Source organism: Lutra lutra, chromosome 8, assembly GCF_902655055.1.
Source record: "Lutra lutra chromosome 8, mLutLut1.2, whole genome shotgun sequence".
NCBI lineage: Eukaryota > Metazoa > Chordata > Mammalia > Carnivora > Mustelidae > Lutra > Lutra lutra.
The window spans coordinates 90,773,592-90,787,133 of record NC_062285.1 but is presented as its reverse complement, the minus strand read 5'-3'; the positions used below and the strand labels follow the sequence as shown (position 1 = coordinate 90,787,133).

At 36.4% G+C, this 13,542-nt stretch overlaps 1 protein-coding gene across 1 annotated transcript; it reads right to left on the bottom strand.

The window, feature by feature from the left end:
• Nucleotides 1-3,317: 3,317 nt before the first annotated feature.
• OLR1 (oxidized low density lipoprotein receptor 1) lies at nt 3,318-13,490 on the bottom strand. The gene is given in 7 exon segments (XM_047743595.1): nt 3,318-4,977; nt 5,271-5,383; nt 5,688-5,797; nt 5,800-5,826; nt 9,245-9,490; nt 11,126-11,230; nt 13,369-13,490. Coding segments are annotated over 7 exon segments (834 nt in total). The 5' UTR covers nt 13,457-13,490; the 3' UTR covers nt 3,318-4,832.
• Between the last annotated feature and the right edge of the window lie 52 nt (nt 13,491-13,542).

The following is a 13,542-nucleotide window of genomic DNA, read 5'->3' as shown; positions in this document are numbered from 1 at the left end:
CAGCAGAAAGTCTGCTTCCCCCTCTCTCTCTGCCTGTCTCTCTTCCTACTTGTGATCTCTATCAAAAAAAAAAAAAAAAAAATCAAATCAAATGTGGGTTCTGTTTGCCTTTCCTGCTCCCAGGAGCTGCTCCAAGGATTTGAGACAGTGATGTGATGAGAACACCTACCTAGTGTGCATGGTTGAGCCTAGTTAAGGCTTCTGTATAAATTTTTAATATTTGGAGGGTGGGTAGGGGATTAACTAGTCTTGCTGCCACCTGAGACAGGCCTTGTATGTAAGTTCCCTTTGCTTATTAAACCTTCCACCTAGTAGCCTGCCTGTCTTTTGTCCCCCTCTTGCCCTCTCAGTAAGGGAGATGAGGCTGTTTCAGATTTCAACCAAAAACAGGAAGCTCCCAAGGGCGTTATGAGACAAGAAACTAATGGGAAATTGGGGAAGTATTTGAACTGAATAAATATGAAAAATAAACCAGAATTTGTTGCATACCACTACAGTTAGTGCTAAAGGGGAAACATAAAGCACAGCACAGATATATTTAAAAAAAGAAAAACTCCGAAATCAATGAACTGAGCTTTTATCTTAAGAAATTATAACTAGAAGAGCAAACTAAAACATAATTAAGTAGAAAGAAAGAAAAAATCATTGAAGCTGAAGTTAACAAATAGAAAACAAAAGTAATAGACTTTATTTTCTACAAAAAAAGTAATTTCAATGAAGAAAAGAGTTTCATCAAGAAGAAAAATGAACTTTTCTTCTAAACCAAACTAATTTAAAAACAAAAGACAAAAATGAACAGTATCAGGAATGAGAGAAGTTGCATTAATACAAATTTCTAGAGATATTAAATGACAATAAGAAAATACAAAGAAGGGACGCCTGGGTGGCTCAGTTGGTTAAGCAGCTGCCTTCAGCTCGGGTCATGATCCCAGCGTCCTGGGATCGAGTCCCGCATCGGGCTCCTTGCTCGTCAAGGAACCTGCTTCTCCCTCTGCCTCTGCCTGCCATTCTGTCTGCCTGTGCTCGCTCTCTCTCCCTCGCTCTCTCTGACAAATAAATAAATAAAATCTTTAAAAAAAAAAAAGAAAAGAAATACAAAGAAAAATGTAGGTTAAGAAATTAAATATTTAATAAAGTGGACGAATTCTTTGAAAGACACTAATGCCCAACAAACGACACTCAAGAAAGAATTCTTTAAATGATATTACATCCATGAAACTGAATCTATTGTTAAAAATCTTATAAAAAAAAAAGAAACCTATGTCCAGATGACTTCAGTGATAAACTATATCAAACACTTAAAGAACAATAGTACCAGTTCCACAAAAACCTTCCAGAAATTGACATTGAGGAGTACTGCTCTAAAACATAAACCAGACAAAGCCACTACACGAAAAGCAAATTACAATCAATATTCTTCATTAACACACTTGCAAAAATTCTAAACCAAAGTTTAGCAGAATTAATCCACCAATATATTAAATGATAATAAATTCCAAGAACCAAGGTTGGTTTACCCTTTTATAATTATTCAATGTAATTCATCATGTTAAAAAATTAAAAAGAAAAAAACTAAATATCGATCATCTCAATAGATGTAGAAAAAGCTGATGTAGACAATCAATACCCATTCCTGATAAAAATCTCTCAGTATTCTAGGAATAAAAGGGAACTTTTTCAAATGAATAAAGAGTATCTAAGAAAAATATACAGTTAACAGCATACTTAATGGTATTAACACGGATTTCTTCCAAGATCAAGAACAAAATAAGGACATACTCTTTCACCACATTCTTTCAATGCTTGCTAGAGGGTCTATTTAGTATATGAAATCTAGCAAGGAAAAGAAATAAAATCATCCAGGAAGGAAGAAATAAAAATGCTTTTATTTATAGATGACATGATTATCTATGTAAAAATCCATGGAATACACCTACACACACACCACATACAAATTATTAGAAAAATAAGTGTTTCAAGATCTATGTTGGTATAAAAAAATTTTATTGTAATTCTATATACTATCAAGAGACATTTGGAGATTAAAATTACAAATGATGACAATGCCATCTCTAGTAGCATCAAAAATATGAATATATGCTGATAATCTAAGAAAATATGTAAAACATCTATACAGAAAAAATTGCAAAACCTTGCTTAAAGAAATTAGAAGAACACAAGTAAATGGAGAGCTATACCTTGTTTATGAGTTGAACAAATCAGTATTTTTAAAATTTCAGTTTTGCCCACATTTTTCTAATAAGGTCAATGCAATCACATTCAAAATTTCAACAGGATTTGTTTGTTTGTTTGTTTGTTAGGTTTAAGAAATTGACAAGCCAATTCAAAAGTTAACATGAAAATACAAAGATGTAGATTAATTGACACAGCTTTGAAAAAGAACAACATTGAAGGGTTACCGTGAAGGGTTACATGATTTCGAGAAACTGATATTCACAGTGGTGTTGTAAAAATCTATTAAGTAAGTCAACAGAACAGAATAGAGAGACAGAAATCGACCCATCCACATAAGTAATTGTTGACAAAAGCACAAAGGCAATGTAGCGAATGTAGTCTTTTCAACAAATGCTGCTAAATCGGTTGAGTATTTATGTGCAAATAATAATAATAGAAAGAGAGAGAGAGAGCACTTTAATACGTGACTCACAAACTAACCCAAAATAAGCTATAGATTTCCATGTAAAACCTGAAACTATAAAATGTCTAGGAGGAAACACAGGAGAAAATTTTGTCACTTTGAGTGTGGTAACAAGTTCTTAGAAACGCCAGTAAAAACACAAAGATGGACTTCATCAAAATTTAAAACTGCTTTTCCAGAGAATTAAAGTCAAGCCATAAACTGAAAAACAAAAAAAACGATCAAAATGAAATCTGATAAATTTAGGACTTTTACCCAGCATATACAAAGGGTTCTCAAAATGTAACAATAAAAAAAAAAAAACCCTTAAAACTTCTCTGAAGATTTGTATTAACGTTATCAAAGAAAATATGTAGATAATAAATAAGCAATATAAGCAAATAAAAAGACCTCAAGATGATTTTTCATTTAGGAAATGCAATTTAAACCACAGTAATATAGCACCAATTACAAGACTGACCATACCAAGTGTTAGCAAGGGTAGATGGAATTGGAACATTCATACATTGCTGTTATGAATACCAAATGGTACAACTTTGGTAAATAGCTTGGCAATGTCTCAGCTGAACATACACCTACTGAGTCATCCTGACATTAAACTCCCAAGCATTTACCCAAGAGAAGAGAAATTCTATGTACAAACGAAGACTTGTACACAAATGTTTATAGCACCTTTATTTGCAATAGACAAATACTGAAAACAACCCAAATGGACATCAACAGGTCATTTATCAACAGATTGGGGTATAATCATACAAGGGAGTAATACTCAACATTTAAAAGGAATGAAAAATTGATGCAAGCAACAAGATGAATGAATCCCAAAATGGTTATGCTAACTGAAAGGAACTAGACCAAAAATAAACAAAAAGGCATGCTGTTTGACTCCATTCATATAAAATGCTACAAAACATAATCTGAAAGCTAGCTGGTGGTTGTCTGAGGAGAAGGTATCGGGGAAGGGGATGATAAAAACAGGAGGGATGGAAATGTTCACTATCTTAATTGTGGCAACGATTTCAAGGGAACATGTTCACACATACGAAGATTATTGTGTAATTCAAACATGTTCAGTTTGTTATATGCCTATTAAACATCAATAAATGTGCTAAGAAAGGAAAATATCTTGTCTTCCTAGGAATGATACAATTTTTGTTTTTTTTTTATAAAGTTGGTGCTGGATTATGTACAGTAAAATGGAAAGGCTTCCTTTAAAAAGGAAAAGAACCTGTGAAGGAAGGTAGCAAGGGAATAAAAACACTGAAAATAGAAGGAATACTTCTGATTCCACCTGTTTCTATTCAGCTATATTTCCATACCTGGCTCAGTTTGTTTTTAGTTGAGTATCTTATTTTTGTCCTGTGTGTTTCTGCACTAACACACAGAGTTGGGAAGAGCTCATTTACAAATGGTGTTTGGTTAAGGAAAAATAAAATCTATTATTTTTACCTCAGGCCCCATGTTTCTAACAAAACTATTCTGAAGGATTAAAGAGATTAAGCTGTCCTTTGATAAAGGATGAAAAAAATAATTACAGATTTCGAAACCAATAATGAATTGTGATTAATTCACTGAAAAGATCATTCAATTTGTAATTACCTCCTGGGACATCGCAAATGCCCCAAAATGTGATGATGTGGGGGAGGGGGTGTTGTGTGTGCATGTGTGTATCTAGTGGAATCCAGAGAAAGATCACAATTTAAAAGACCAACAAGTGGTAGATTTTAACATTGAGAACCCAAGTTTCTGGATTCCAGCATGGCCTTTTCCCCTTTTCTGTTTCTTCTCGGGCTGTGTTTGCATGCATTTTTCCATGCATCCACCAGGTGGGCAAGTTCTCCATGTTCCATCTTCTATGTGGTTTAAGAAGGTGAGGGGAAGATGGTACTGAGGTAGAGGATTGAAGAGGAGTAAGACTTTAAAATAAAAAAAAGGGAAGGCAGGGAGACTTGGGACAAGCTAGGTGAGAAACACAGAAAGAGAGAAAGATGGAATTAAAATTTCTGATATCAAAGTGCTAGGCAGCCGAAAGCCCAGTCTCTGCTAAGGAGTTCTGCCGTCAGCTAATAACAAGCAGTTCTCGGGCCTCTCATAGTTTGCACCTCATTAATCGAAGAACAACTTAAATTCCAGAAGAGAATTCTCCTTCCTCCTTCTTCCAGAGTCTTTGAATTCACTGTGGTCTCAATAGATTCGCCTTCTTCTGACATATACTGAATGCCGTTAAAATGCAGTTGTCAGCAAAAACAGCTCCTCTTTGTAGATAGGCACAACTGCCTGAAGGATAGATCTGGGAAACAGGACCCTGGAGTCTGAACCTGCAGATGGCGGGGGGGGGGGGGGGGGGGGGGGGGGGGGGGGGGGGGGTAAATTTACTGCCACCTTGTGTCAGAAATTTAGCCTTGTCTTAAAGCTGCAGATCAGTAATGAATGTGGGAAGATAAACTGGAGAGAAGGTCTGAATGGCTAAACGGGCAAGTCCTTGTCTGACAGAGGTGGAGAAGGAGATGTTCCTGAATTTCCCCCAAGCTTCTCCCTGACAAGAAGAGGACATTATGTGGAATGTGGAAGCAACGTCACTAACACGTTCAGCAAAAAATAGGAAACTTACAAGTGGGGCATCAAAGGAGAGCCGTTCCCAGAGCCATGAGCTGCTGGGTTTCCTCAGAGACAACCCATCCAGAACGGAAAATTGGAATGGGCACTCGCTTGCCGGATGAATTCCTGTGGGGAGGAATGTTTATCTAAAGTGATGATAAAGTCAGTGTGGTCATTTTACATTAGATTCACAAAACCAAAGAACCAAAAGAGATCTTCGACATCCTTTCCATGGTTTTACAGACCTATTTACTGAAGCCTAGAGATACTATGTAAGCTCTCTATCCGAGGTCATGCAGTCATTAGCCAGATGAGGCTAGAAAATAAGTAATTTGATTCTCAAACATGTGCTCCTCTGCCAAGGGAGTAAACCCGATTTATTTCCCTATAATGCACCACTTCAGCCCAACGTACCACCATAAAAACTCACCAAATCATCTGTGCTATTAATTTTCAGCATCTGGGCATCCAAAGACAAGCAGTTCTCCTGGCTTTTTTCCCAATTAAATGGGCCAGAGGAAAATCGGTAACAGTTTCTTCATGCCAGAGCCAGTCTTGGGGACAAGGACCTAGGAAGTGTAGCATATCTGATCAGTGAGTGATGTCTGAGTAAAAATATTTCTACAATTCTTGAATCAATTTTCCCCTCAGGACTGTCACGTGCAAATCATCTCTCTTAATTAGAATGGGGGGGGTGGGCTGGGTGGCTCAGTCCTTAAGCATCTGCCTTTGGCTCAGGTCATGATCCTAGGATCCTGGAATCGAGCCTGGCATTGGGCTTCCTACTCCACGGGAAGCCTGCTTCTCCCTCTCTCACTCCCCTGCTTGTTCTCCTTCTCTCTGTGTGTTCTCTCTGTCAAATAAATAAATAAAATCTTTTAAAAAAATTAGAATTATGTCCAGTCTTCAAAGACCTCAATAGATCCATAGTCTTTATTTCTCTTAAAGTATCCTGATTTAAGTAAATTAAATGAAAAATAAGGCTGTTCCAAAGCAAAATTTGAGCTGAGACATAACTGTAGAATGTGACCTATTTTTTATAATTATGTTTGGAAGAATGGAAGTAAGAGCTCAGGGAATGGATCCATTAATAGTTACACTGCTATTAAGAAGATATGCTCCGGGTACGGAGCTGACTCACTCAGTGAAACATGCAATCTTAGTCTTGGTGTGGAGGCCCATACTGGGTATAGAAGTTAATTAGAAATAAAATCCAGGGTGCCTGGATGGCTCAATAGGTTAAGTGACCAACTCTTGATTTTGGCTCAGGTCATGATCTCAGAGTAGGATAATGCCTCTTGGGCTCTGTGCTCAACACAGTCTGCTTCTGGATTCTCTTCCCTCTGCCCTTCTCCCCCTCACAAAGTGTGTGCACTTTCTCTCTTTAAAATAAAAAAAAAAATAATAATAATAAAAATAAAAAATAAAAAGAAAGAAAATCTTTTTAAAAAGATACATTTATGCATTTTAATACTTCAGGTTTTCAAATAATGAATTTATGCTTAAATGTTGTGTTTCCTGTTCCTAGGCATGTGTTGTCCAATACATAGCATATGTGGTATTCAAACTACCTATGTTTCTTTTAATTAAAAAAAAAAAAAAAACTTGTTTTAAGTAAACACATCCAAGTCCCCAAGGTGGGGCTCAAACTCATATCCCCAAGATTAAGAATCGCATCCTTTATAGACTGAGCCAGCCTAGGGTCCTTTTTATTATTATTTTTTTTAAGGAACATAATAGCACTAGGTTGGCAGTACTTTTCACACATTAACACATTTAATCCTCCTAACAACAGGATGAAATAAATTCCATTCATTTTCTTCATCTGGCAGATAAAGGGGACCATGAACCTTGGCAGGCTTGCTCTCGTATCCATGTGTTTAATCACGACAGGCACTGCCTCTCAAACTTCTGAGTTTGAATCAATTGAGGAAATATCTTTTGGGGCCCTTCAAGATGTTTTGATACAGAATCTAGGGGTAAACCTGGAAACCGCCATTTTTAAAAAGCTGCCATAGTGATAATGTTGTCAACCAAAGACTGACAGCCACCACTAATTTCTGTCCTGAACATAAAGTCCCTGACTGAAGACTCCACGCCTTTCTAGCTAGACGACCTTCTGCAAACCACTTGTTTGGTAACTTTTCAGAATCTTCTCTCTTCATATCTACACTGTGGACTACAGACTTGTTAGTAAGAAAGATAAAACTTGTCTCAAACTTAAGGAAACCGGTCTGTTTTTTTCCTATGCAGTATTTTATTATTAATATTTTTGAGAAACTTCTCAAAGCTGCTTGATGAAAAGCAGTACTTTATCTGCTATCTCTAAATTGGCCTTTATCTGACACTGTCAAGGAATGGAACATGTTACCTGGGACGTCTACCAGTGAAAAACATTACTTAATATTTTTGATTGGTTGCCCATGCCTGGAATCTCTGGGAGATGGTTCTGGATGGTCCTGACGTAGATGTAATCTCATAAAACTGATAAAAAAATAAATTTTAAAAAAACCTGTTTAACAGCCCATCGGGGGAATAAATCATTGGTTGGTATGTAGCTATGTCTGTTTATATGAAGATTCCTATCTTTGCTAGATTAGGCTCCCTCCTTTATACCTTCTTAGAGACACCACATTTTTTGGTTTCCTCAATAGCTCTCTCCTTAATAAAGACATTAAATACAGGTTTGATACTTGCTAAAGGTCAGTTTGTCTAAAAATCTCTGCTTCTTTTGGAAATTTAAATAACCCTATAAATATTGAAGGGATTTATTAACTCCAAAACTTTATTTTAAAAAAGAAAAACTACAGGGGCGTCTGGGTGGCTCAGGTTAAGCCTCTGCCTTTAGCTCAGGCCATGATCTCAGGGTCCTGGGATCGAGTCTTGCATCTGGCTCTCTGCTCGGCAGGGAGCGTGCTTCCTCCTCTCTCTCTCTCTCTCTCTCTCTCTGCCTGCTTCTCTGCCTACTTGTGATCTCTCTGTCAAAAAAATAAATAAAATCTTTAAAAAGAAAGAAAGAAAGAAAACTATCATATTATCACCACTTAACTTCTCTGGCTATCAATTTTTTCCTCTATAAAATAAAGACCTGGGGTATTTGTGAACTGTTACTATATAATCTGTTTTCAAAGAAATTGCATAGTTCAGATCAAGTGAGATGTGCAAGCAAGAATTGGAGAAATCTCTGCTTATTAGTGGCAATTAGTTACTAATGCTGAGAATAGGGTACTCATTCATACACTGCCAAGAAAACAATGCATCTTTGAGAATAATTCCATCTCATATCCCTTAAATCTCCCTGTGATGAAAAGCATATACCTGATTTAATCACATGTTGTCCAAGACTAAATGACACAGATAACACTGTAATAACATCAGAGTTCACATCATCATCCCCTTCTTATAGATGCTAGTATTTCTACCTGCCTCCTAGATTAAGATTAACTTAATTCTTATATAAACTGACTTCCTGGGCTCTTTATATTTTTTTCTTACCTAAAGTATCTACCCAACACTTCCAAGTCAGCCTACCTCCATTCATTTTATTTAAATTGATTGTTGTATACTTTAAGAAATAGGGTTACAGAATAAAATTAATGTAGACCTTCCCAGAGACAAAGGAGACCCATAGGGAAAGAAATCAATGATTAAGATATTGGAAGAGAAGGAAATAAGAATTGATGTCAAAGGGTAAGGGCAGAAGAATTCTTCCAGAAAAATCTCAAATCTAGATTTTAAAAATAAAGAAGAGGTTCTTATGAGAAAAGAAAATTTAAATCTGCCAAAAAACTGCACTTAATTAAATCAGGTATCTCAAGAATTTAGCAGAGGGAAGGGTGAGGATGATAAAAATAGAGAACTTCTGGTGTCATACATTATGAATATATGTCGATATGTCAATTTTGTGCCTAGAGACATTTTCAAAACACAGTTAAGTATAAACAGAGCAGTTTCCACTACTTCTTTTCACCTCTCCATCCCTCATACCTGAAAAGTTTGCTGCTTTCCTCAGAGCCTCTTGGAGATTCAGGTTCTGCTGATGAAGTTCCATCTGTTTTTTGAAATTTTCATCCAGCTTCTGGGTAAGGGTTTCTATCTTTTTTTTGAGTTCCCTTTCTGACTCCTGGGAAGCTTTTTCTGTCTGGCGCTGTGCTAAGATCTGTCCCTCCAGTATCATTTCCTGGTTAGTGAGGTTTGCTTGCTGTTGCTTTAGGCGATCAGACACCTGTAATACTAAATGACAGCTGAAATAAGAACTCCATTACCAATCCTGAATAAAAATCCCTCCACTGGATTTTGAGGAAATCGAAGAATCAAATCAAATAATCCATTTTGACAACGATAAACTGCTGGAAAATTACTCAAAAATTATGGATTTAAAAGTTATTGATATTCCTGTACTATATTTTTTTAATGTCAGTAACTGTCACAGGCACATTTGATTAAAACAACAACAAGGATTTTGCTTGTTACTGATGGTTCCAGACAAGTTTAAAAGCAATCATAAAATAAAGGTATGTCAATGGCATAAATAAAATGCAGACAATCTGAAATAGATGCCAACCAGACTCAGTGATTAGTAATAGTTGTCATCAATGACTTACTCTATTTGTGTTTTATTCCTCTGCTAACTCTCTACAACTCCAGACTTCCTAATTTTATTTAAAAGCTGTGACACCCCTTTTTGAGACACCCTCCCACAGAATTATTTTAAGTTGCTATGTCATAACAATTTCAAGAATTTTTTGTTTCTTTTTTTTTTTTCCACAGTACATTTAGGAAGAATGGGGATGAAATGAAGTTTGTGAAACCCGGCAGGCAACTAATATTAAGAGTCAAATGTCTCAGTTCTAGAAGCTTGATGGTTGAGTACAAAACAGACCCTTTGGCTTGAAGGCTGGATCTGAGACTGTTTTAAAGTGATTCTTCTCATGGGAAGACTCATCCAATCACCACCACTGAGTCAAGTGCACTTCTCCTAGTTGTTAGGGAAAGCCCTAAGTGTTAACAGATTGAAAAAAATAAACGGTTGGTGACTTTAACCAACAACTGAGAATCAAATAGCACTTCAAAGGCCTTAATCATCTAGATTCTAGATGGACAAAAGAACTCAGATCTACAACCTGAATACACAGGCAGATTATATGATGATCAATATCATTTTCATTCCTTCATGGCCACTTCTTCTTATCACTTCTTTTCCTCTCAACATCCTCTTTTCTAAGTGGCCATATATAAATTTGAATTACAGTTATTTTAAATGTCTCATTTATTGATAGGGTATTTCTTTAAATTGGTATTTAATCATCTCTATTAAAATTCAATGTAGGGGTGCCTGGGTGGCTCAGTAGGTTAAGTAACTGACTCTTGATTTCAGCTCAGTCGTGATCTCAGGGTGGTCAGATCAAGGCCTATGTCAGGCTCTGTGCTCAACATGGAGTCTGCTTGAGATCCTCTCTCTCCTTCTCCCTCTGCTCCTCCCCCCATGGGATCTCTCTCTCAAGAAAACAATAACAACAACAACAACAACCTCAATGTGAACTATATAACATTCCTTTTCCTTTCGGGTCTCTCAGGGGATCTTGTGGCTTAGGAGTTTCAAATTATTTTCTTTTTCATCATTCCAGGATTTAAACAGACTTTGTCCATTAAGTTATAACAACAACAACAAAAAACCTACCATTAATAATCTTAAGTCCATGTCCCGGTCAATTTGAGGGACAAGCACAATGTACTTATTCATGTTCCCACTCATTCTAAAAAGTTTGCCTAAAATGTATCTGAATTGAGTTTGTTTATAGTTTATTATGAACCGATTAATAAACCATGTTTGTAAGTTCTCCCTTTTTCCCTCTCTCCCGTACTTACATTGCATGGTCAGTATAGTAAGGGTTACCAGTAATCCCAAGCAAAGGATCCCCAGGGTCACAGCCCATAGGGCACCACCACCACCGAGAAGAAAGAAATGAAGACCTAGAGTGACAGAGGATAGATCAGAAAGACATAAAAGATGGAAGCAAGTCATCAAACAATTCTTTGAACTATACCTTGTACTTTGCATTTCTTACCTTACTAGTCCTCCCAAGGCTCTGCATATAATTCATTGTCCATGACTTTCAGATGAAAAATATAGACAGAATTTAATTAATTTGCTCTTGGTTACACAACTGACACAATTTAAGAGCCAGAATTCAGTATCAGATATGTGATATTAAGTATCTGATTCTTAAGCTTATACTTTATCTACTTCTACCATAATGACTCTCTAAGAAACTCTCAGTCCAGCTTGGCTGGATCAACTTCATCCAAAGAACAGACAGCCTGGTACTTTTAATAGAGACCATGTCAATGCACACACACACACACACACACACACACACTTCATACACAATATGTTTATAAGCAGTATACCATAGAAGAATGTCAGACACCAAGAAAATAAGCTTTAGTTAATCAACAGATCACCTCAAAGAATTTAATTTTGTGTTTTCAAATTTTATTCCACTAAAATTACAATCTTAGAACTGAGGTTATTGACTGAAGAAAAGTAGGGATTAAACTTCAATATTCATTTGACTCATTAATGTCATGTCCTATACTTACACCAGCTATGGCTCTTGTTGTTATAAAAGTTCACCATTATTATAGAAACAATAAGTCCTATAGCTCACAGCTCCACCACTACAAAAGCACAGATATTTTGGTTCAATAGGAAAATATTTCATATAATCTATATGAACTCCTCACCCTGTACAATAAACAAATAGAGTACTGGTAGTGTTATCCTCTACATGCAGATAAGGAAACCCCAAAGTCTCAGTGAATTGCTTAAGATGACACTGATGTTAAGATCCAAACAGAGGTCTTTAATCCACTTTAATCCGCTACATAGCTTGGAACGTTACATCACAAACTTTCTAGTGCAAATGTGTAATGATCTAAATCAATCAATGGTCAAATATATTCACAGAGTCAAAAGCCTTCTGTTAGACTCTAGAGAAGAGACAGAAAAATAGAAATTTTAACAGGAAGAAAACAGTTCATTCACTGATTTAAAAGTCATTAAGTTGGGGCGCCTGGGTGGCTCAGTGGGTTAAAGCCTCTGGCTTCGGCTCAGGTCATGATCCCAGGGTCCTGGGATAGAGCCCCACATGGCTCTCTGCTCAGCAGGGAACCCGCTTCCTCCTCTCTCTCTCTGCCTGCCTCGCTGCCTACCTGTGATCTCTACCTCTCAAATAAATAAAAATAAAAAATCTTTAAAAATAATAAATAAATAAATAAAAAGGCATTAAGCTCCTGGAGTGTACATAGCAAGCTGGCAGAAAAGTAGAGAATAGTTGTGTCTCTTGCTTAGAATTCTAGCTTGAGGGTAGATATTTGTGTAAATCTGTCAACCAGTATTCCCTCTGGTCAATATTCATTCTATACTATAAGTGTATGCCTACCACTCTGAGTGTAGAAACTCCTGAATTTTTAGAAGCAAATCACAACTTCCCACCCGTGCAGGAAAGGTGCAACCCCCATTTTCTAAAGGACACCCTTTGTCCCATTTCTTCCGTAGGTAGAGACCATTAATCCAACCTGTTCCCATTAGTGATTTTCTGATCAGAAAGCAATTGGATTATTTTCAGTAGGTGACTGATCTAATCAGGTTCTGAGAGATTTAGCTTCATAATTGTAGTGAAATTCGGGCACTCAATATTTACAACATGAAGAATGAATGAATGAATGAACAAACAATGACTCCTGTTAACTTGGATGTCTGCTATAAATGCTGATTCAGAGAAATAATGCACGTAAAGTGAATAGCATAGAACCTAACTATGGTAATGTTTAATAAAAGTTATCTGAATCTATACATCATCATTCATACAAGTTAGTTCATTCACAGCTCATCATCATCATCATCGTCATCGTTATCGCCATCATCATCATCGTCATCATTATCACCATTGTATCTGAGTTGTTTTTCTTTTAAGTAAATGTTATTAATTCTACAATATTTTTCCATCCTTGGGCGTTTCAACTATCTAATCCTATATTCAGTTAATTTACATTTTGAGCTAATCTTAGAATTCTGTTTGCTGTGCTCATTCACCCACCCCTAGTACCTTTAGCTTTCTTTCCATTTGGCTCCTGATCAGGTTGATCCTTCATAGTCTTGTTCTTGAAGTCATCAAAAGTCATTTCTGAATTCATTCCAAGAATGAGAGAGGAAGCAGTCAAGGACTTCTGCAAAGTAAAAATTTGGAGTGTTTAAATAGCTACTGCTATCTAATAGAAGA